Source organism: Hyperolius riggenbachi, chromosome 4 (assembly GCF_040937935.1).
Source record: "Hyperolius riggenbachi isolate aHypRig1 chromosome 4, aHypRig1.pri, whole genome shotgun sequence".
In the NCBI taxonomy this organism is placed as follows: Eukaryota; Metazoa; Chordata; class Amphibia; order Anura; family Hyperoliidae; genus Hyperolius; species Hyperolius riggenbachi.
In genome coordinates, this window is record NC_090649.1 from 434576521 (window position 1) to 434602765 (window position 26245).

A 26245-nucleotide genomic window follows, 5' to 3' on the forward strand; every position below is an offset into this window, starting at 1 on the left:
ACCTAATGAATTAACCCCTAAGGTCATACAAATGGTCATGGTGATGCTAATCATTTTGGCTAGCTTACAAACTGACTGCAAACTGTATGCTCTTAGAACTGAGCGGAGTATTAAGGTTGTGAAACATAAAACATGCAATGTAAACTTCTGTTTCAGTGATTCAAGAATCAGCGGGTGTCAAGGTTAGCAAGTCACCATAAAATATACGCTTTGCTCACTTCAACAAAACCACTGTGGTGGATTTTGCCCAAAGTGTTTCCAAAGCTCTGGCCAGCCCCATCTGTGCTGCTGCGGCACGCCCCCAAGCTCAGCAGCCGTAGCCTATTAGGTGGCTGCCGAACAGGGAGGTGGGCTGTGGTAACGTAGGTGGGGGTGGCCACAGGGCTTTGAAAACCCTTCAGACAGAGGGAGGGGCAGAGTTTTAGGCAAATAATGATTTACAGGCGAGCAGGCGAGTTACTCACCATAAGAAAAATTAATATGCGCTACTGGATGAAACAGTTAGTAGCAAACGTGGTGCGCTTGTCACAGCAAACTGCGTGTGGGTAACCCCGGTAAACCCACACTCACCCTCTGAGGCCTCCACAGATCTGGAGGTAGGGTTCAGTAACGTATGCGGGTGCACAGGCAAACCATCATATGATAAACCACTTCTGAGTAGGAGGGTCACATAGGCTTGAGAAGCCTTTTAGTTGTAGTGCCTATGTGACCCTCCTACGCAGAAGTGGTTTATCATATGATGCTCTGCCTGTGCAGTCGTCAGTGTACCCCCATACATTACTGAACCCTACCTCCAGATCCGTGGAAGCCTCAGAGGGTGAGTGTGGGTTTAATGGGGTTACCCACACACATAGGTGATCAGGAGAAGTGGAGAGTGCACACTGGAGTGGTGACGGATAACTGTTTTGGAGTACGCTATGTACTTTCCTTGTTCTCTTTACATGTGACGTGTTGGCTGAACATAAAGAGACTTATCCAGATCTTGGGTGACATCAACAGTGTTTCTGCTTATTTGGACTTACCTGGAGTATTTCCAAGTGGTGATGTGTGACTTTCTCTTGTTTGATCCAGAATGGAGCGCGGTCATTTCTCTTTGAGTTACTAACCCTGGCACTTGCCAATTCTTACATCACTAAAATTGCATTTTCAAGACGAGCCCAGGAATGGCACCTTCAATACTCTTCCCTTATGACATTTCCCTAACCTGCTACTGTGAATTAAAAAGATGTAAAGTGCTGTGAGCTTAGTACAGTATACTGTATTTATCATGTGAACATTCCATAGAGGGAATGGCGTATTTGCTCAGTATGTGCAAACAGAACTATCTAATTAGGGCTGGGTGGAATCACCAAGGTAAATAAAAAGCATAAATAAAGTCTCTGTAGCAGCTCTTTTACAGAGCTTTTATGCTGGATACACACGGTGCGTTCGTGCACTCGATTTTCCCGTCGATTCCCGTCGATTCGTTTATTTCCAACATGTCCGATTTGGATTTCGATGGATCGTTAGGTCGATTCGCATGCAAAGTATGCCGAATCGACCTAACGATCCATCGAAATCCAAATAGGGCATGTTGGAAATAAACGAATCAAAGGGAAAATCGAGTGCACGAACGCACCGTGTGTATCCAGCATTAGGCTTATGCCTTTTAAATTCTACCTAAAATGACAATTGAATTAACCTAATCATATCAACAAGTGTGTGTATTCTCAGTCATATGCAGTTTCTGCTCCTCTCCAGTATAACAGTATAATGTGGCCTTTAAATTGCCTGCAGATCGGACTGTCACTTTCCCCCTTCCCCTCATTGGCAGTAAGTATTGCGGCAGTAAAAGATTTAGATTACTGTCATTTTACTATGCACTACCTGACACTCCCTTGATCCCTCCCCTCGAACTGCCTAAAAAAAAAGAAAACTTAACCTAAAATGCCTAACCGCAACAACCCTCTCTCCCAATAAGAGCCTAAAACAAACCTCCTCATCCCCAACACCTAAACAACTGCTATTTGTAGACGATCGTCTTCAACCATTAATTCCAATCTGCTGCTGGACACATCGGGTGCCTACCTCACTGCCCGATTGCCCCCTTTGTAATAAATAACACTGGTGTCTGTTAGACGCCAGCCAATCACCACCCTAAAATGACTTGATCCACCTCACTGGTCCATATGATGAGATTTAAATTACATCCCCTGAACGTTTCTGACCTTGACTGATAGAAAAAAAAAATATGATCAGATTGTTGGCCTGAACATGTCTGCCTAGCTCTGGCACAGAGGTGCAGAACCCAGGGCTGTGGAGTCGGAGTTAGAGCAATTTTGGGTGCCCGGAGTTGGAGTCGGTGGTTTAATAAACTGAGGAGTCGGGAGTCGGATGATTTTGTACAAAATCCACAGCCCTGGTAAGTATTAGACTAAGGAGTCAGAGCCATTTTGGGTACCTGGAGTCGGAGTGGGAGTCGGTGGTTTCATAGACTGAGGAGTCGGAGTTGAAAGATTTTTGTACCGACTCCACAGCCCTGGCAGAACCTACAATAGAAGTGCAGGCATCCCAGCCCCATGTCACCCTACAACCTCTGCACCAATACAGAGGCCGGGGCACAGTCACTGTGAGAGAGTAGCCAACAGCACTGAAACCCTGAAGATGGCCAAAAGGACTTCACAAGAAAAAACAAAATCAGGGAGGGGCAAGGCGATCCGGAGGAAATTTCACGGTCATCTTTTTTTAATTCTAATTCTAAAGCAAACCAATAAAAGTCCTGAACTCAAGTTTCTGGTGAATAATGTTGCTTACCGGGTTCTGCTGTGACATCCACTTTGGCAACATTAACATCGAGGACTGGACCTTGTTTTGCAAAATTCTCCCAGTCTGGCTGGATTTGCTGGCAGGCGGGACACCAGGGAGCGTGGCTGAAATAACAAACAGTGCATTAGTGTAAAGCAGGGGTGCCCATTAGGTAGATCGCGATCTACCGGTAGATCACAAAGGATTTATGGTAGATCCCGACCCCACTACATTTTCCATTCAGTATATTCAAGTGTGCTCCTAAAATTGTACATAGGTAGATCATTTTGCCTTGCTAATTTTTTAAAGTAGCTCACAAGCCGAAAAAGTGTGGGCACCTCTGGTGTAAAGTGATCATCCATTCTACTTCACATTTACAGTCACACCCACCCTTCTGCCCAGAGATGGATTATGAAGTAATGGGGCCCTAGGCAAGGTAGAAAATTTGGGCCCCCCTTGTGATCTTTTTGGTAAGCTGAAGTGGAGAGAGGTCAGAGAAGGTGGCTATTGGGCTCCTTGACAGCCACTAGGCCCCAGGCACCGGCCTAGGTTGCCTGGTGGATGACCTTGCTCTGCTTCTGCCTACAAGCACCCAGGATAGGACCTCCAGCAACGCATGTCCTAGGTCACTTGTGAAGCATTAGGGTACATATTAGTGTCCATATTCTTGAAAACAGCCTGTAATCCAGAAATGGCCAAAATAACGACAGGGATTTCTAATGGACCACATGTCTGATCAATTTGAGTCTCTTTGTATCCTAAGCACTAGTAGTGTTGTAGCATATTATGTAGAGAGTCCCACTGCCAACACATTCAACCTGGGCCAGATCTCTAAGGTGCAAACTCAGATTATGTTGAAAAGGGCTTCCTGAAAAGTTCTTCTTTTAGCTTAAAGGACAACTGAAGTGAGAGGTATATGGAGGCTGCCATATTTATTTACTCTTAAACAATACCAGTTACCTGGCAGCCCCAGCTGATCTATTTGGCTGCAGGGGTGTCTGAATAACACCAGAAACAAGCATGCAGCTAATCTTGGCAGATCTAACAATACACCTGTCCGCATATGTTTGCTCACGGTCTATGGCTAAAAGCATTAGAAGCATACTATTAGCAGGCATCTGGTATTGCTGAAAAGGAAAGAAATAGGACAGCCTCCATATCCCTTTTATTACAGTTGTCATTTCAAAGAACAATGTCACTGGTTTACTTGGGTAAATTAAGAGTCAGGCATGCCTAAGCGATAAGGATCATAACAAATATATCAAATTAGCCCCCATATTGCTGTGGTTAATAATACAAACACAACACAACTGATTTTGCCCTCCAAAGAGATCAGGGAACACCCTGGGCTGCCTATTGGCTACAAACACTTCCATTTCACAGCGGGCTGTAAGCTGTATACACTGTACTAACATTAAATAGAACATAGAACTGGCTCTCATGTTTTTATTTTCAGTTTAAGGACTTACAATTCTAAACAACAGCTGTGACAAATCTGCCTTGCTGAGCTGAACTTCCCAGCACTAAACCCTTATCAGAAGCCTCACTTAAAGGGAACCTAAACTGAGAAGGATATGGATGTTTCCTTTTAAACAATACCAGTTGCCTGGTATTCCTGCTGATCTCTGCTGCAAAAGTGGCTGAATCACACACGTGAAACAAGCATGCAGCTAATCTAGTCTGACTTCAGTCAGAGCACCTGATCTGCATGCTTGCTTGAGGGGCTGAGGCTGAAAGTATTAGAGACATAGGATCAGAAGGAGAGTAAGGAAACTGGTATTATTTTAAAAGGAAAAATACATGTCCTCAGTTTAGGTTCCCTTTAAAGCCCTTTTGGCTTCCATTTACTATTCAGGAAACAGACAGAATCGACCAGTTGTTCGACAAGCTGATTTGCATAGAAAACAGAAAGGGACTTCAGACAATTTCTTACTAGGGCTAGAACTATATGTACCAGTGTTCTCCCCAGGCTCTTTTAGCTGGGTGCTCCACCCGGCAAGTTTTGGTGAGCACCCGGCTGTCATCGGCTCACCACCTACTCTGCTGTAAGCAGAGTTGTGCAGAGAAGTGCTGGCCCTGCATTCTATCATATTGCTCCACCCGGCTGCTTTTTCATGCCACCCGGCTGGAAAAAATTTCTGGGGAGAACACTGAGTACCTATGTTTATCTCATCAGGGGCTGAGCACAGGCAGCACACAACAATATTACCGGTGCTTATTACTGCATGTTCCGTAAATGGCATGATCTGGGGTACACTGGTGACACTCATTAAGCTTATATCGTAGCGTGCGGCTCTCTGCTGGCTTTTGTACCCAGTAATATTGCCATGCACTGCCTGTGCACAACAATATTATTGTAGGTTTATGCATCAGGCCACATGTCACTTCAGATGTGCTTTAATCACGGAGCTAAATTACAAAATTTCAATCCTCCCTATGGGGCAGATGCACTAGCTGCCAGTAAAATGTATACCTGCAGACAGCGCACTATGCAAAGAATGTACCGTGGCTTGCGCAAATAGCGCAATTGGGGATTTGCATGTAAAGCACACAGTGTTTGCTCAGCACGTGTTTTGGTATTTGCATAACGTGCATTACACAAGCAATGTGCATGTTATGTATATAACACACTTTGTGCCATTTGCACAAGGCCCATTACTTACTATGTATAAACGGCAGTAAAATTTACATGTAGGCCTAGTGCACACCAGAGCGGTTCGGCAGCGTTTTCAGATCTGATTACGGATGTGGAAACCCTAGGGTAATGTATTTCAATGGGGTGGTGCACACCAGAGCGGGAGGCGTTTTGCTGAAACACATACTCCCGGGCTGCTGCAGATTTTGGATTGCGGAGGCGTTTCTGGCTCATTGTAAAGTATAGGAAAACCGCAAACCGCTCTGAAAAATGCTACATCAGAGCGGTTTGCCAGGCGTTTTTGTTACAGAAGCTGTTCAGTAACAGCTTTACTGTAACAATATCTGTAATCTGCTGTACCAAAAACCGCAGCACAAAACCGCAAAACACTCCAAAATAAGAAAAAACGCAGCTAAAAACGCTAGCGTTTTGAGGATCTGCTTGCGGTTTTTGGTGTGCACCAGGCCGTACTGTCTTCCCTTCTATAGCTAGCCACTGCTAAAGCAGAAATAGCCCATGAAAGTCAATCACAGGGATTAAAATGAGCTGCACAGCACACCCTGTATACCATAAACACTACCTAATACAACATTTCATTAAAAATCACAACTCTTTTTCCATACATACACATTAAAGGAAAACAAATTATGATTAAAAAAAAAAAAAATTTACAGCATTACAAAAAAAAAAAAAAAAAAAAAAAAAAAAAAAAGAGAGAAAGAAGAAAATTAAGAAAAAGTAAAAACAAAAAAAAACAGACACAAACTTCTTGCAATGTAATGTTTCAGGCAGTTTCAGACAGGTTGTCTGTCTTGCTAGTCCGCTGAAAGTATAGATTTACAAATTATCTCTCCAAAACAGACGAGGGTGCGGGTAAATGTAACTTTTTTTTTTTTGCTGCACGGTACAAATTTGAACTAACTGTCCCGCCATAACGTCTCCTATCTGTAGATGAAAGGTTTATGGTTTTTGAAACTTGTCACAAACAAACGTGAGTGGAATACATTTATTTGTACCCACCCTGTCTAACAGCATATACAGTGCAAGCCTATGAACATTTCACCGGTTTCTCTACCCTTCACACACTTAAGGTAAACAAATCATTGTTTTATATTTATTTTGTTATCTAAAACACAGAATCTCTCCCTCAAACTTATTTTTTTGTAAACTCACCAAAACTCAGTCCCCCCCATGTGGCTAGTAAAACACACTCGTACCTCCCCTCCCCCAACACCATCTCCACACATGGCAGAGTAGCGCAGTGGTGCAGTGTAATATTAATTTTCTCCAGCAATGTATTGTGTTTCTTCTGTTCTTCCTGGAAGTCTCACTGTTCTTCCACACCTCCTTTTCCTGATTACGTGACATTCATCAGGAGCCAGAGGTTTGCAGCATAGAGCGTGAGGCTGTCAGGAAGATCAGAGGAGACCCGAAACAGCACTGGAGGAGGGAAAATATTAACCACCTTAAGACCGCCTAACGCCAATAGGCGTGACCAAGGCGGCAGCCCCAAAACCGCCTAACGCCAATTGGTGTCAAGTCCTGGTGTGGGGATTTGCAGGAGATAGCGCGCATCTCCGCGTGAATGACGAAGCTCCGCTCCTCCATCAGTCGCCCAGAGGTGATCACCGCTAGGAGACTGTTAGACGACGAAACCGCCAAAAATAAACTAATGAAATAAACAATTGTATCTATTCTCCTCCTAAAAATGACTTCAAAATATTCCACAGTTTTATTTTATATTTAAATCTACTTTTTAAGTTTTTACTGTTTTATTGTTTTTGCTCAATGACACATTCATTGAAATATGCCAGAGCTAAAAATCTATGAACGATTGACCCTTTTTAACTCTTTCCTGCTCTTAGAAGCCATTTCCTGCTAGGAAAGTGTTGTAATTTCTTATCAGCGAGGGTCACACTGTAGTCTGACCCAGTCCTGACTCAGACAGGAACTGCCACTTACATACCTGATGTTTAACTTATTCAGGCAGAGAAAGAAAAAAAAGGAACACAGCAAAGTTATTTGTGTGCCAGGCACTGTACATACACATGCCTATCTCATCATGTCACCTCGAGTATCCTTTAAAGGACAACTGTAGTGAGAAGAATATGGAGGCTACCACATCTATTTCCTTGTAAACAATACCAGTTTCCTGGCATTCTGCTGATACTCTGCCTCTAATACTTTTATCCATAGACCCTGAACAAGCATGCAGCAGATCAGGTGTTTCTGACAATATTGTCAGATCTGACAAGATTAGCTGCATGCTTGTTTCTGGTGCTGCCAGGCAATCGGTATTGCTTAAAAGGAAATAAATATGGCAGCCTCTATATAACTCTCACTACAGTTGTCCTTTAAAGAGAACCCGAGGTGGAATTTAACCACTCCCGGGTTTCGGGTGGTTTGGATGATCTGTGCTGCGGGGGCTCTTCAGCCCGCAGCACAGATCAGATAGCAGGCAGGGCGATCAGACTTCCCCCCCGCTGATTGGAGGGAAGGGACGCGGGCGGGTAGCGCCGATACGGAGGAGGCGGGGGAGCGGCGCTAACAGACAGGCATAGGTAAACATTGTGCTGGCGACACGATGTGTGTCGCTAGCACTGCGGGGGGTATAGCGGTGCGCAGGGGGGACATAGAGGCACACCATGGGGCAACAGAGGCTGGTGTTAGTGTGCACAACCAGCCTCTGTGCCCCACTAACCTAAGTAAATCCCACCTCGGGTTCTCTTTAACCTTGTAGTCCACCAAATGTGCAAGTGCTTGTACTGTACCTACATGGGTGGACAAAGTTGGTCCTTTGCAGCAGAGAATGTACCAGGGCACACTGGGCCATTTCTAGGACAAATTCTGATATAGTAAACCACTTTGCCTGGTCCCTTGGAGTTTACTAAAACAAAATTATACTGTACTCTGTTCAGCTTTACATTGTTTGTTTTTTAAACAATGTCCTCGTAGGCAATGGCAAATTCTTCAGAGTTGACAGGTGACTTGTCAAAGTCACTAAAGCAACACGTCTAACAAAACACACCGCAATTACATGAGACAAAGGAAATAGAACCCTACCCTTGCAAAATTCAAAGGAATAGAGAGAAAACAAGGTAAAGCAAGCAGTAAGCTGTACATTTAGAGGCAGTGGCCCATATGCAATTTACTTTTTCTCCTGAATTTTTTTCCTCTGAGATAATTCAACTTTTTTAAAATTACTTTTCAGCACATTCCATTCACAAAAGTACCAAAAAGTAGGTGAACCAGTACTGTCAAAATTATTTTGAGTATTTTGTTTGCTGGTGACTTGGGAAAGGCACTGTATTGACAAAGAGTGAAAATATCACCTAGGAGAAAACTCAGACGAATAAGTTAATTACTTATGAATCAGTGAGTTCTTGGATCAGATTCTGCACAACCAGGGCTGTGGAGTCGGTACAAAAATCCACCGACTCCGACTCCTCAGTTTAGGATTCCACCGATTCCGACTCCTCAGTTTAGGATTCCACCGACTCCTCTAATTTGCATATTACAATCTTGTTGATTGAAAGTATGTAACATGAAATTCGTCTCTTAACTGCCAACGCTTAGGAATTTGAAAAGACAACTGAAGTGAGAAGGATGTGGAGACTGCCATATTTATTCCCTTTAGTCATAGACTAAAACTAGTCCTTGGTAAGAGTACTTGTAAAAGGTACAGACTGGAACAAAGAACATATTAGGCTCCAGGCAATGTGACTGTGGGTACATGTAAGAGTGATGTGCAGGTACTCTGCAGGAGAGTGAGGGGATTCTTCCTCTATTATACATTCTTCATGCACAATCTGAACCAGGTTTAGGGTGATAGATAACACCTCTGTGTTCAATGTGCACAACATTCTCAGTGGATTCCCTGAAGCTCTGTGGAGAGTGCATATGTAGAGTATAGTACTACTGTGTAACAAAGTAAACCTGAGACAGATGAAATTAAAGTTTTATATATACCTGGAGCTTCCTCCAGCCCCCTTCAGGCTAATCAGTCCCTCGCTGTCCTCCTCCGCCACCTGGATCTTCTGCTATGAGTCCAGGTACTTGAGCCAGTCTGGCGTAGTGCGCATGCACACACTCCACCGCCGGGAGCGTACTACACCTGCGCAGCACTGTTGCGCAGGTGCAGAACGCTCCTGGCTGTGGAAGCAACAAGCGTCCGGACTGCGCTGACTGGCTGACATACCGGGACTCATAGCAGAAAATCCAGGTGGCGGAGGTGGACAGCAAGGGACTGATTAGCCTGAAGGGGGCTGGAAGAAGTCCCAGGTATGTATAAAACTTTTTTTCATCCTTCTCAGGTACCATTTAATTCATAGTCACCAAACCAAATTTTAACAACATATCAAATTATTTGATTTCATGAGCAAAGCAAGTGCGTACATTTGCATAAATCAGAATCAACGCAGAATTATTTCCATCTCATTGACCATCTCTATTAGTGACATGGCTACACATCAGGCTTTGTACTTACAGCATAGATGTTATTTCGTATATATAAGCAGGGCTGTGGAGTCGGTACAAAAATCTTCCGACTCCAACTCAGACTCCTCAGTTTATGAAACCACGACTCCATCTCCAACTCTGACTCCGGGTACCCAAAATGGCCCCGACTCCGACTCCTTAGTCTAATATTTAACAGGGCTATGGATTTTGTACATAAATCACCCGACTCCGACTCCTAACTCAGACTTCTCAGTTTATGAAACCACGACTGACTCCAACTCCAACTCCGGGTGCCCAAAATTGCCCCGACTCCACAGCCCTGTATATAAGAGATTCCTGTGTACACATCATATATACAGTCACAATCAGATGTGTAAATCTGACTTTAAAAATACGGGGACTGCTTTATTGAAGCAGCACAAGTAACTAATTTTGATTGGTTTATTACATTTTTGTGGACCAAGCACAGCCATTACTGTATGTATAAATTATTTATGATGACTATTATCTGAGAAATAGAACATTTTATCATATTTTCTATTTTAATTACAGTTTGCACTTTTCTGAAAAGGTTAGTTTTGAGTGTTTTTAGAGTTCTCCAGGGTTGGATAGTGAATGCGCTTGAAAGGGAATACCAGTGAAGGAGAGAAGCTTGTGAGATATATGCAATTGTGAGGAGGCGATTCTAGTAGAGAGCAGAAGAAGGTTGTATGTGGCATGTGGGGTGGTATCATGAAATTAGTAAGGAGATGTATGGAGAAGAGAGACTGTGCAGAGCTTAGTAGACTAAGGCCTCTTCCACACTGGCGTGTTGTGTTACCCTGTTTTGCCGCAGGGTTATGCTACACCAATGAAAATCTATGGGGTATTTCATACTTGGTTCAGCACGATGCGATCCGCTTGAAGTGCCCGATTTGACTAGAAAGCAACAGCGCGTTGTCCGGCAACATGTGCGGAAGTCATGCAACTCTATGGTGATGTGCTTTTTTACATTTTTCGCATTGTGGTGTGGATAAAGGTGTATTTTTTCAATACGCTTCTACGTAATTCTAATTTCGGCCACCGGAAGTGAGCCCTAGAGAGCCTCACTTCCTTTCTGGCTTGCAGCCAGAAGGGACATTACCGCACATTGCCTAGTAATTTCTGAAGGCTATTTTTAGTGTTGCTGTGTGAACCATGGCTATAGAAGACATATGATATTTTGTTAAGCAGAGAAGAGTTGTTTGCAAGTTGTAATTCTTAATAAAGGTTATGCTCGTGGAAAGTATCCTCCTTAAAGAGAAACCGTGACCAAGAATTGATACCCCTTTTCCCATGAGAAATCTATTCCCTTTCACAAACGGATCATCAGGGGACTCTGTACGGCTGATTTTTTGGTCAAACCCCTCTACAGTGTGATGTCTACCATGGTCCTGACAGTTTCCTGTCTGTGAACCTCACTGCATTGTGGGAAATAGCTGTTTACAGCTTTTTCCAACTGCCAAAAAAGCAAGCAGCATCTCCTTCCACTGACATCACCTGCCAGCAATACAAATTTCACCATGTGGTAAATGTCAGAATGTAAATCAGGGAGAGGAAAGATTTTACAATGGGCAAACATTGACTAAATAATTTATATAGATGCACTATGAAGCACTTTTTTTATTACATTATTTTCACTGGAGTTCCTCTTCCATCTACCTGATGGAATAACCACACACACACACACACACACACACACACACACACACACACACACACACACACACACACACACACACACACACACACACACACACACACACACACACACACACACACACACACACACACACACACACACACACACACACACCATTGCCTACATCCCTCCCCCGTTGCGTGTCATGGTACAGCGCAGCTCGGCCAGCACTGTAACCCAAGTGTATCGGGTCTTCATCCCCAATGGGCAGCATAAGTCAAGAAGAGTGTACGTACCGTTAAAATGAGTTCGATATAAATCTATGCTGCCATTACATACAATTCAATACAAGGTTTACCACATTGAACTGAGCTGCATAAATTAGATCTGCCAACAGAAGGCAATCAACAAGCCCTGGGAGAAGTGAAATTTCTTTTGTTGGGATACTCTTGATGGCCCCATGCACAGAATAATTAAATGTCTCCAGGCTGTAACATTGCTTCTATCTGCCCTTTGGATTATGAATGAACATCTCTAAGATGAAACAATGTGTGATGCTTTCAGGAGGGGGCGGGGAGGGGGGGGGGTGTAGATAAAGACAGAGAAAATAAAACAATGTACTTCAATTTTCAAAGCAGAGCTGAATCTTAATCATCCTCAAAACTAGCTTCAAGCAAGACATTTACATGGACAAATCATTACAATCAGGCAAGGGAGGTTATTGTTCTTTCAAGTCAGAGCTGTTATTTCTATATGCATTAACTCCTTCATGCTAGTTACAATAGCTGATATTAAAAGCACCATTACATTATGTGTATTCAAGAAAAAAAAAAAAGAAAAATAGCTAAAATCACCTAGTGTCACAACAGTGCTTTTTCTCATGGATACCCAGAATCTAACTTGTAAAATACTCCCAACAGATGTACTGAGCAGCTGCTGCAACTTAAAGAAAGCCCGAGGTGGGCAAATATAATAATAAAAAACAACAACAACAAAAAAAAACTACACTGCCTGAACCTGGGGGCTGGGCGGATTAAGTAGCTGCCATCCACGCCGCTCTGTTGGCCTGCTATGGCGGACTTTCACTTTTGTGACCTCTGGGGTCACGACACTGGAAGGAGATCGAGATTCTCTCGCCATCGTGCAGTTAGGCGGGCGAGCGGCAGGGGGCGAGGCCAGAGAGAGAGCTGCCCAATGACTGCTGGGGAAAACCTGCAGAAACGCCCCAAGTGGGCGTTTTGAGCAGGGAATCCCTCTCCCCCATTACCCTCCGAAATAGCGACAATCATTGTTGCTAATTTTGGGGGGGCCATAGAGCGTTGGTGGGGGGGGGGCAGAGAGTGGCGGTGTTTGGACACAGAGGCATGTCATGAAGCTAGGAACATCTGTGTCCCATCTGCCCTTCACCCCGGTTTCAATTTAAGGTCTTACGGCTCATTCCCATATGCTCGCTTTCAGCCACGCTTATGGAAACGCGATCGCAGAGACATCAGAGAGTGCATAGACTGCATTCTCTGAAGTTTCCATACATGTGCTGCGATTCACCACTGAATCCCACTTACTGGCAACTTTTTAAAAAATTGTGACTGCTGTGATTCTAACACAATTTTAATGCAACATTAAAAAAAAAAAAACGCTCAGACATCGCTGGTGGTCAGAAAAGCGTCCAGAAAGTGCACACAGTGTGTCTCAGGTCTAAAGGTGATATGGAGTCTGCCATATTTATTTCCTTTCAAAAAATGCAATTTTCCTGTCTGTTCTCCTGATCCTGCGTCTTTTCACCACAGACCCAAAACAAGCATGCAGATCAGAGGTTTCTGACTGAGGTCTGGCAACACATGCCACATGCTTCTTTTAGGTGTGTGATTCACACACTACTGATGCCAAAGAGATCAGCAGAGCTGCCAGGCAACTGGCATTGTTTATAAGTATATCTATAAGGTATTGCAGCCTCCATATCTCTCTCACTTCAGCTACACTTTAAAGCATAGGGGGCCCAGATGGTACTTAATGTACTCACCATTAATTTTCTTGTGTTACTCCACCCTCTGACTTTGTCTCCGTGCCCATGAACTGTTGCATGAGAATGTAAAATGCCCAATTAAAACACACACACACACACACACACACACACACAGAGACACACACACACAGAGACACACACACAGAGAGACACACACACACACACAAAGACACACACACACACACACACAGAGAGACACACACACACACACACACACACACACACAGAGAGACACACACACACACACACACACACACACACACACACACACACACACACACACACACACACAGAGACCAGGGCTGTGGAGTCGGAGTCGTGGAGTCGGAGTCGGGCAATTTTGGGTGCCTGGAGTCGGAGTCGGAGAAAAAATGCACCGACTCCGACTCCTAATGAATTTGTAACTGTAATTAAAATAGAAAATATGATAAAATGTTCTATTTCTCAGATAATAGTCATTAAAAATAATGTATATATACAGTATATATACAGTAATAGCTGTGCTTAGTCCACAAAAATGAAATAAACCAGTCAAAATTAGTTACTTGTGCTGCTTCAATAAAGCAGTCCCCGTATTTTTAAGGTCAGATATACATATCTGATTGTGACTGTATGTATGATGTGTACACAGGAATCTCTTATATATACTAAATAACATCTATGCTGTAAGAATAAAGCCTGGTGTGTAGCTGTGTCACTAATAGAGATGGTCAACGAGATGGAAATAATTCTGCATTGATGCTGATTTATGCAAATGTATGCACTCCCTTTGCTGATGAAATCAAATAATTTGATATGTTATTAATATTTGGATTGGTGACTACAAATTAAAGGGTAACTGAAACGGATGAAAAGTAAAGTTTTATACATACCTGGGGCTTCCTCCAGCCTCCTTCAGGCTAATCAGTCCTTCGCTGTCCTCCACCACCCGGATTTTCTGCTATGAGTCCTGGTAATTCAGCCAGTCAGCGCTGTCCGGCCGCATGCCGCTCCCACAGCCAGGAACATTCTGCACCTGCGCAATAGTGCTGCACAGGTGTAGTATGCTCCTGGCGGCGGAGTGTGTGCATGCGCACTACGCCTGACTGGCTCAAGTACCTGGACTCATAGCAGAAGATCCAGGTGGTGGAGGAGGACATCGAGGGACTGATTATCCTGAAGGCGGCTGGAGGAAGCCCCAGGTATGTATAAAACTTTAATTTCATCTGTCTCAGGTTTACTTTGTTACACAGTAGTACTATACTCTACATATGCACTCCCCACAGAGCTGCAGGGAATCCACTGAGAATGCTGTCCACATTGAACACAGAGGTGTTGTCTGTTTACAATCTCCTCATTCCCCTGCAGGGTACCTGCACATCATTCTTACATGTACCCACACTTACATTGCCTAGGGCCTGATAGATGTTCTTTGTTCCGGTTTGTACCTTTTACAAGTACTCTTACCAAGGACTAGTTTTAGTCTAAAGGGAATAAATATAGTAGTCTACATATCCTTCTCACTTCAGTTGTCTTGTAAAATTCCTAAGCGTTGGCAGTTATGAGACGAATTTCATGTTACATACTTTTAATCAACAAAATTGTAATATGCAAATTAGAGGCGTGGAGTCGGAGTCGGTGGAATCCTAAACTGAGGAGTCGGAGTCGGTGGATTTTTGGACCGACTCCACAGCCCTGACAGAGACACACACACAGAGACACACACAGAGACACACACAGAGACACACACACACGCACACAGGCACACACACACACACACACACACACACAGGCACACACACACACACACAGGCAGGCGCACACACACACACACACACACACACACACACACACACACACACACACACACACACACAGGCAGGCACACACACACAGAGAGAGAGAGAGAGAGAGAGAGAGAGAGACACACACACACAAGAAACAATTCTATAAAAATAATCCTAGAGAAGCTCTGGGTGAGATTGAGTTTACTGCTGATTGTCATCTATTTTTTGCTCATAAATAAGACTGGATAAGCTAATCCGGGCAATTATTAAGAAAGAAAACCTGTCAGACAAAAGAAAAAAACCAAGCTGCAATTTAAAGAGACCCTCCATACTGCCTGAGCATGCCTGCATATTCATTATTACGTGGTTAAAATGCCGCAAAGCCTCAGGTCAGCTTCCTGTCTGTTTAATGCATAGGATAGTAAAATACATTTAGGATACACAATGTTTTACATATTCTGCATCTGTACATTTTTCAATAAAATGTATTGAAAGCACCTGGCTTGCTAAGTCTAACTCTGTTCCTTTTACTGTGGAGACGAAACTGCAATTTAATGGGACAGACCAGATCTCTGGTTGCTGTCCAGTCTCTTTCTGTGAGCACAGAGTTGAACATCCCAACCCCTCCCACATCCTCCCTTTGCTGCTGAGACATCCTCCCTTTGCCGCTAAGAGATTAACTCTTTCTGGCCAGCACTGCAGCTACAGCTCAGTAAAGTCTTATCTCACAGTTCCTGCTCAGTGTGTAATGATATGAAGCACTTAACCCTTATGAACAGGGCTGTGGAGTCAGGATTGAGGAGTCTGAGTAATTTTGAGTACCTGTAGGCGGAGGTTTCATAAACTGAGGAGTCGGATGATTTTTGTACCAACTCCTCAGCCCTGCTTCTGAATACCCAATGCTTTTGTAAAGGGAATAAATAAAAGTGCAGTGAGAAATGGTTCTTAATGCACAAAGAGTTCATCTCTGATCAGCAGAGGGAGGAGGTGGGTGGAGTCAGGTGATCTGCTCTTTTCTGAGGCGTGATAATTGTTCAGAAGCTGGGGACCGTCCATTGCTCTGTTAACTGTCTAAGTGACTAATCGCAAGGAAAATCCTCTGGAACGACTCCATGAAATATGAAAAGGCATATTTTCATATTCACCTTTACTATTTGCAATGAAAAAAGGAGGAGGAGGAGGAGGGGAGGGAGGAGGAGAATCGTATTAATGATTTTTATCTTGTTTTAGGATACCAATTCATCATTCCTGCTGCAGATAATATAGCCCCCACCCACGAGCGCGGTAATAACAGCGCAGGCTATTTAGACGCAGCCGGAGCAACCATAGACTGTAATAGGAATTACGTCTATAGCGGCGCACAGTGAGTAACTTCGGCGCCGTCAGAAGACGGAGCTGAAGTTACTTTTAAAATACTGTAAATCGGCCACAAGCACAATAGTTAGAAGCCGAATTACATAATTCAGCTTAATATCAGTTATCGCCACTGGGACTTGTGCAGGAGCAGGGTAAGCCGTATATCGGCTGTATCCTGGGCGAAAGTTTCCCAGCGGCAATTTTTATATGTACGTCCCACCCAGTGATAAGATCTATACAAGGGAAACAAAGAGGGTATGGCAACAGCTTAAAATAAAATTGCAGAGGAGGGGGGGGGGGGGGGGGAATAGTTTTAGAGACAATTTTCAAACAAGGATCGGCGTGCTGTATCTACAGTCAGGGCTGTAGAGTCAGAAAGTCAGGAAGGATTACAGGGCACCTGGGTTGGTGAGCATGTACCGACTTAAATTTACATTGTACTGAAAAATAAATACCAGTACATGGTAAAATGAAGTGCTTATCTGCTGTAAGAATAAAGCACCTGATGTTCATGCTTTTTAATCTGGCTTAGAGGACGTTACAAATATTTTACTTTCATTTGATATGTAACAGGTTTCAACAAGTTAAACACATAACTGTTGTTACGCAACTGTTAACTGCCAGAGCTAAAAGCTATTATTGACCCTTTTTATCTCTTCCCTGCTCTCAGAAGCCATTTACTGACTGGTAAGTGTTTTATGAATATAATTACTTATCAGTGAGGGTTATGCTATAGTCAAGTGTCACTTGCATACCTGATGTTTAACTTTTTCAGGCAGAGAAAGAAAACAAGGAACACAGCCTAGTTATTTGTGTGCTTGGCATTGTACATACACATGTCTATCTCCTCATGTCACCTTGGTTGTCCTTTAAGAATAGTGTTCATTTTAAATGCAGATGTGTTGTCTATCATGCAGTGTTTCTCAACATTTTCTTGGTATGTACCACTTTTGAAAGCTTATGCTCACCAAGTAACCAGTCACGTGGCAAAGGTTACCTCAAGTACCACTATCTGTGTCACATGGTGAGTTCTGATTGTTTTATTATTATTATTTGTTTATTTTTTTAAATAAATGTCACCATTTGTTTAATTTATTTTTTTTTACCCACCCTCCCTCCCTCCGCCAGCCTATGACAGCAGATCGCTTCTCTGCCTCCCAGGGGTGCAGCTACGTCACATCTGTCCTCAGTACAGCGCTACCGTAGACCACAGCACTGTACAGTGTAAATATGTATTTATTGTATTTATAAAGCACCAACATATTACGCAGCACTGTACATTAGTTAAAGGACGCCCGAGGTGAAAATAAACTAATGAAATAAAACGATTGTATCTATCTTCCTTCTACTAAAAATGACTTTTTGAGATATTCCACTGTATTATTTTATGTTTATATCTACTTTTTAAGTTTTAACTGTTTTATTGTTTTTGCTCAATGACATATTCATTGAAGTATGCCAGAACTAAAATCTATGAACTATTGACCCTTTTTATATCTCTTTTCTGCTCTCAGAAGCCATTTTCTGCTAGGAAAGTGTTTTATAGTTGAAGTTTCTTATCAGTGAGGGTCACACTGTAGTCACTTCCTGTCTGAGTCAGCCACTTACGTACCTGATATTTAACTTTTTCAGGCAGAGAAAGAAAAAAAAGGAAAACAGCATAGTTATTTGTGTGCCAGGCACTGTATATACACGTCAATCTCATGTCACATGTCACCTCGGGTATCCTTTAAGGTAACAGACAATTTTTAGGGGTGACATACAGCAATAAGACAATACAAGAATACTGTACATGCAAACCAGATCACGCAGCACAGTATGAGAACAAGGTAATGTTTAGTAAGTCACTGTATGGAAGCATGCACATTAGGCCAGTCGAGTTCATTTATATTTATAGGATGGGTGTACGGTAATGGAGGTGCGTGATCAGATAGGAGACATAAGAAGGAGGACCCTGCCCGAAGGCTTACAATCTAGAAGGAGAGGTAGGGACACGAAAGGTAGGGGATCAGAGTTCAGCTGCAGGTTTAGAGCACTAGCGAGAGGGGTAGACCAGAGTAAAAAGGTGAGTTTTGAGGGCCTTCTTGAAGAAGATGTTGAAGGAGGGGGAAACCTTCATGGGGGTGGGGGGAGATATGGAGTTCCATAGTGATGGAGCAGCTCCTGAGAAGTCCTGGAAGCATGCAAGGAATTGGGTGATGCGGGGGGCACTCAGGCAAATTTCATTGGAGGAGCAGAGCGAGCGTCTAGGTGTATACCTCTGGGTAAGATTGGAATAGTATAGACAGCAGTTTCGCCGTCTAACAGTCTCCTAGTGGCGATCGCCGCTGGAAGACCGATGACGGAGCGGAGATGCATGTGCATCAGTGCACGCCATCTCTTGCAAGACATGCCCCCAGGACTTGATGCCAATCAATGTTAGGCAGTCCAGGGTAAGCCACCGCGTTCACGCCAATTGGCGTGACGCGGTCGTTGAGAGGTCAATGATTTGCAACTGCATCACAAAAAAAGGACCTAATAACTTGGACACCAAAACTTTGAGACAGAGCCTTCTGCCATGCTGCCCCTACACTTTGGATGTCTCTGCCACACCCAATTAGGACATTTCCATCCGCGTTTAGTGTGGAACATATTTCCTCTGCAACACAGTCCACCCTGCAACTATGTATTCATCGGAGATATAACTCTGCGCCATTGGAGACAAGGCACTTTACAAATAATATTGATATTGTAGCTTATATCTTATTTTCTGGGAAACACGGTAGGAGATAATTGTGATGACTTCAGTTACTGCTAAAAAGCAAAGCAACACGTGGAAACGGAGTCTTGGCTGAAAAATTGTCATAAAACTAACAGCAATAAGTTGCGATGGAATATAATGTTAGCTCCAGGAAAGAGGAAGAGCCTGTCACCAGCACTAATGAGGCAGAGAACGCACTCGCATTGTCCCCGCAGCACAGTTATTAGTAATAAATAACACAACGCTATTTAACAGCTTATCTGAAACAGAAATTGCTTTGCTGCTTCACAATGTTAGCCAGAAAAAGCCAGCTGTTTACCTAAGGCAATACTTCCCTCTGCACGCCCTCTCTATAGAATGCAATAAGATCACTTCATTCTAGTACAAAAATCTATACAGTATAACATATCCCCACTATACAAGTACCCCTGAATCCGGGAAAAACATACTGAATGAAGTCCATGGTGGCCTAGGTTACCCCCGAGAGCTGGTTTAACCCAGTCAGGCTCGGGCCGGAAATCCACAACTCAGAGCCGTAACCTCGAGTCAGACTCTGGGTGGCCGCCAGGAGGTATATGCAGAGCCTGGCACAGCCGGTGTTTGTAACTCACCTCCCCTGGGATCCAGATGCTGGCAGCCATTCTTCTTCTGGGTTCTCGACCCCTCTGGGGAGATCACCATCAGTCGTCATGACTATCGGGGTAGAGCACCACCTGGTGAACAGAGGGAGAATTGCAGTGCTGTATACAGGGGAGGTGAGTAATGTGAGGAGCTGCCGCAGATCCATCTAGTGGTATGATTTTTATTTCCTGCTCTTAAGCCCCATTCACACTTAAAAGCTCAAAACACCAGCGATTTCCGCCAGTGTTTTGCGGGAGTAATTTTTCCGCGATTAACGCAGAAAAATAAGTGGACACTGCAGTGATTTTTCCGCAATGGCGTTTAGTCCTTCTATAGCACTAAAACACGATCACCAGGAAATCACCTGAAAATGGTGCAGGCTACACGTTTGCGTTTGGCGATTTGCGTTAATCGCCGGCGATTAACGTCAATCACCCAAGTGAGAACGGGCCCATAACGGGTGCCGGCAAAACGCTCTAGTGTGAATTGGCCCTTAGGGTCTAAAAGGTTGTGAAACCAGGAATTAGCAAACCTGGTAAGACTATTTTTAGTAACACTCCAGGACAGGTACACTTCGAGACTTGACTCCTCCCAGGAAACATCCGTGAGCCTCTCTATATCTTTTGCTCTACAACAGGTGCCCGGCAGTATATATTCAAGAAACCAAACAGGTCTAACCACCTTGTATCCTGCTATTATAATACTTTTTTAACATAGACTTTAACTTATACAGTTACTCATATATGTATCAGAGCACAAGAGGGTGGGTTACCCCCACCTGTCCTGGAGTGTTACTAAAAATAGTCTTACCAGGTTTGCTAATTCCTGGTTTTTCCATAACACTCCAGGACAGGTACACTTCGAGATGATAACAAAGAAATTTAACATAACAAACCTTAGGGTGGGCTGACTGCTTGAAGGACTTTCCTTCCAAAACCTTGATCTGAAGCAGATAAGCGATCCAGCCTGTAGTGACGTGCGAAGGTCCCCAGGTTCTTCCAGGTAGCCGCCTTGCAGATCTCCAGAGGCGAAGCTCCAGCCCTGTAAGCCCAGGTTGTAGCCGTTGCTCTAGTAGAATGTGCCCGAAGGTTTTCTGGAGGTTGTTGATCCATAACCTTATAGGCTTCCAATATACATAACTTAATCCAATTGGCTAAAGTGTTCTTCGAGGCTTTCTGTCCCACTAGTCTACCCGTGAAATTAACAAAAAGGGCTTCTGATTTTCTGAATGAACTGACCCTGTCTAGATATGCTATAACAATCTTCCTCACATCCAGCGATTGCCACTCCAATTCCCTTTCATTGGAGGGGTCAGGAAAGAAAGATGGAAGCACAATTTCCTGCTTCCTGCAAAATAAATCACCTACTTTAGGTAAAAACTCTGCACTTGTCCTCAAAATAATTCTATCTTCGTGTATAATGCAAAACGGCTCCTTACAGGAAAGTGCCTCCAGCTCACTGATTCTTCTTGCCGAAGTAATAGAAACTAAAAAAATAGCTTTCAGTGTCAGCAACTTATTGTCCATAGTGGCCTCAATTCACTAAGCTTTATCAAACACGTTATCAAACGTTTGTTAATTTACCTCGTGAGTAAAATCTAATTTTGAATTCACTTAGGCGTTATAGATTGATTGAACCTTTAAATCGATAAAACATTTGATAAATATATAACGCCTAAGTGAATTCAAAATGAGATTTTACACATGAGGTAAATTATCAAACGTTTGATAAAGTGTTTGATAAAGCTTAGTGAATTGAGGCCAGTGTCTATGGAATTGAAAGGAGGACGTGTCAGAGCTTTTAGTACAAGAGAAAGATCCCATTTAGTAAAAGGTTTAACTATAATCGGTCTATTCCTCTCAATCGATTTTACAAACCTAATAACTAAAGGATGAGCTGCTAGCTTCTTATCCAAAAAAACAGAAAGTGCTGAAATCTGAACCTTGATTGTACTCAAGGCCAGACCTTTGTCTATACCAGCTTGTAAAAACTCCAGAACAGTCGCAATCTCTGTAGACTTATACCTAGACTGCTGTTTCCATAAATTAAACGTCTTCCAGTATTTCAGATAAATAGCTCTGGTATTTCTTTTCCTACTTTTAATTAATGTTTCTATAACTTTATCAGAGAGTCCCTGACTCTTAAGTATCAGCTCTTCAGTAACCAGGCCGACATTTTCCATCTTTCCAGATCCGGTATCTCCTTCCCCTGTAAAGTTATCATTTGATTGTCCATTGGTAGACGAACTGGCCCGTCTATTCTCATCTTCAGCAATAGTGGATACCACGATCTCCTGGGCCAGTCGGGTGCTATTAGTATCATAGTCGCTCTGGACTCTTTCATCTTCCTTAACACTAGTGACATCAGATTTAGTGGAGGGAAAGCATACAGAAGTTCGTCCTTCCATGGTTGCGCTAACGCATCTACTGCTGCTGGCTTGTCCGTGATATTGAGAGAGAAAAAATTCTGGCACTTCGAGTTCTCCCTGTTGGCAAACAGATCTACTGCAGGACTCCCCCATTGCTTTATCAACCGTTGGAAACACTTTTGACTTAACGTCCATTCTGTATTGGATGTCTGAGAGCGACTCAACAAGTCCGCTCTGGTGTTTAAAGACCCCTTCAGATGCACCGCTGTAAGCGATGCTAGATTCTGTTCCGCTAAGTCCAGAATCTCTAGAGACAGGTGTAAAAGTTTCACTGATCTCGTGCCTCCTTGACGGTTGATATACGACACTACAGTCGAATTGTCTGTCCTGAATTGAATATGGTGTCCTTTGATGATGTGCATCGAACCTATTATTGCCAGTTTTACCGCTAATAGCTCCCTGAAATTTGAGGACTGATCCCTGATATGCTCTGGCCAGAGACCCTGCATCTCGAAGTCCTGAACAAAAGCGCCCCAACCTGTCTGACTCGCATCTGTCGTGAGAACTATCTCCACCGGATAATGCCATAGTCTGCCTTGTGTCAGATGGGCTGGTGTAATCCACCATTGTAGATCTTGTTTTACTCTGGCCGTAATTAACAGAACTTGCTCCAGAGACACCATCGTTTTGGCCCATTTCCTCAAGATCCAGGATTGCAGCTTCCTTGTATGTTTTAGGGCCCATTGAATTGCTGGGGCTGTAGACGTCAGTAATCCTAGTAATCTCATTGCCTCTCTCACTGTTAAGGAGTTTTTCCCCAGAAACCAACTCACTTCCTGAACTACTTTGTCTATCTTTGTCTGAGGGAGATAGATCTTCTGCGCTCTGGAGTCCACCAGAAAACCTAAGAATTGAATTAATTGTGTTGGTTCTAACTGGGATTTCTCCCAACTTATTATCCAGCCTGCCCGCTGGAGCTGATTCAACACCAACTCGCGATGATTCACTAAAGTCTGTATTGATTCCGCCATAATTAGAAGATCGTCTAAATACGGAATCACTATTATTCCCTGGGCATGAAAGGATGCTACTATTTCTGCCACTACTTTTGTAAATATCCTTGGTGCGGATTTGATTCCAAATGGGAGGCAATTGAATTGATAATGTCGAACTCCTGTTTTTCCTCTCACTGCAAACCTCAGAAAAATTCGTGATTTTTCCTCGATTGGCACGTGCCAGTATGCATCTTTCAGATCTATGCTCAATATGAAGCAGTCTTTCAGCAGTAGATTCCTTATTGAAAATATTGACTCCATCTTGAACTTCCGGAATTTGATGTATGGGTTTAAGGGTTTGAGATTGAGGATCAGCCGGAACTTCCCTAACTGTTTCTTCACCAGGAAGATCCTGGAATAAAACCCCTCCCCCTGTTCCGAAGTCGGAACCAGGGAGACTACCCCTCTGACTAACATGTCTGTTAAGATCTCCTGTAGAACAATCTGTTCCTCTGGAGTCAAATTTGCACCTGTTACCACAAATCTTTCCGGCGGAACTTGCTGAAAAGAGATGTGATAGCCCTTTTGAATTAGATTTAAAATGAACGGGCTCGTAACAAACTCTTTCCACTGTGGGAAGAACCTGCCCAACCTTCCTCCCACATTCTGTTGATCGTCATTGCTGGGGTTTAGGATTGGGGCCAGAATTTCTGAACAGGACGTTTGGCCTATTCTGTTCCCTATTGAATGACCAGGGTTTCCTTCTCGGCTGGGACCTTGCTTTGGGATCTTGCTTGTTCTTTCGAAAAAACCTTTTCCCCTGGCGAAAAGGTTTTTTCTTAGGAAACGATTTCTTTTTATCCGACGTCCGTTCCAGAATATTGTCCAATTCTGGACCAAACAATAAATCACCCGAAAATGGAATGGTGCACACTTTGTTCTTTGATAAAGAACTACCATCCCAGGTCTTAATCCAAATGTGTCTCCTTGCCACATTGGAAAGACCAGCCGCCTTTGCGGTTAATCTAATTGCTTCAGTAGCCGCATCAATAATGTAAAAAATAGACTTAAACATAACCGTAAACGAGTTTAAAATCGTTTCTTTGCTAGATCCTATTTTAATGTGCCTCTCAACCTGACGCATCCACAGATCCAAGGTTCTAGCTACGCAGGATGTGGCTAGCACTGGTCTGAAGATTGCACAAATTGCCGACCAGGTTTTTTTAAGGGCAAATTCAGCCCTTTTGTCAGATTGGTCCTTCAGATGACCTAAATCTTCAAAAGCCAGTTCATTATCTTTCTCCACTTGAGAAAAAGCTGAATCTAATTTGGGACACTTATCCCAATATTTACAGTCTTCTTCAGCAAAGGGAAATCGTCTTTTAAAACCCCTGGATAAAAACACCTTTTTATCTGGATTTTTCCACTGACTATTTATGGTGACTTTGGAAGACTCATGAACCGGGAAAACTAATGGCTGGTTATTCTCCATACCAGCATATAACGCATCATGCGTTGAAACAGACTGAGGATTATCTACACTCAATCCTAATGATTCATAAATGGCCTTGAGCAACTCCTCTGTTTCACTTGCCGGAAATTTAAACTTAGATGGTTTCTCCTCGGTATCCTTCCCCTCATCTGATTCCTCGCCTGAATCCTCCTCAGATATATCTTCCCAATCTTCCTCTGGATCTGAATCCGATAACACAGGACGGTTAGATTTTGCCTTCGCTTTCCCATGACCTTTAATCGGTGCCGTATTAGTAGCATCATCAGTCCCTGTTGCTGAAGCAGGCACTGTAACTACCTGTTTAGCCCTACTATCTGTAGGTATTACAGTTTGATTTAAAGTAGTTGGACCTGCCGATTGATTTGCTACCATCTGTGTTTGTATTAAAGAGTCAGCCAATGCCTCTCTAAATGCTTTTATAGAATCAGTCATTTCATTTTTCATGATTCCCAGAAAGTCCTTATACTGTACTGCAGATTCCTCATTAAGAACTCTTAAAGTGCACTGCTGGCAGAAAGTTTTCGTCCATGAAGGTGACAGCTTTAAATTACAGGCTGGGCATCTTCTACTGGGCTTGGGCTTAGAGCTGTCGCCAGCCTCAGGGCCAGTCTGAAAAACATAAACAGTAGCCCAACATCAGTAACATAGTTACTGATAACCGTAAAAATCCTCCACCCCACCCGACAATGTGGTGAAATCGCTAGATAGACCACCCAGGGACAACACAGGCTTCCACTCAGAGGAAACACCAAACAAGTGCTCAATCCTCCTACCAGTATATACTCCATAACAGTGACAGCCAAGATGAGACACATAGAAACATTAGCTGACAGACACACAGTCTGATGTCTCACCCCTCCTGGGACTTGGATAGTGCCCTCCGGCTTCCTAGGTCTTTCCTGCGTCCGGCCTTCAGATGAAACTGCGGAGGGGTTTGCTGCATGCACCGCTGTAGACATGGCTACAGGTACCGCCGCAGCGCCGGCAGCCGCACTAGCCGTTAGGCCATCCGATCCACCAGCCGCTAAGCCGCTCTCCATCCCCGCCAATTACGAGTGCGCCGGACGCCAGGACGCCATGGCTCTTCAATCCGGCGCACGGAAGTGACGTCAGACGGCCGCCGGAAACGTCTGCGCCGCCATCTTGGTTCCTAGTCGGATCAGAGGAGTATAGGCGTCAGCCTCCGCAATAGCCACTCCTCACCGCGTCCACTTCCAGCCAGCGGCTACAGCCACATTGCGTCTTCGCCATGATTCCTCTGCTCCCAACAGCTGCCCACAGGCCAGGATAAGCAGAGGTATGAATAGATAGAGACAGAGGTTCCAT

General features: G+C 43.6%; 1 protein-coding gene across 1 annotated transcript in view; it reads right to left on the reverse strand.

Moving 5' to 3' along the window:
* TMX4 (thioredoxin related transmembrane protein 4) overlaps positions 1 to 26245 on the reverse strand; it is a 111000-nt gene that overhangs the window by 70808 nt on the left and 13947 nt on the right. The window contains exon 2 of the mRNA XM_068232507.1: positions 2794 to 2909. Coding sequence (XP_068088608.1) covers positions 2794 to 2909 — 116 coding nt within the window. The remainder of the gene's footprint in view (positions 1 to 2793; positions 2910 to 26245) is intronic.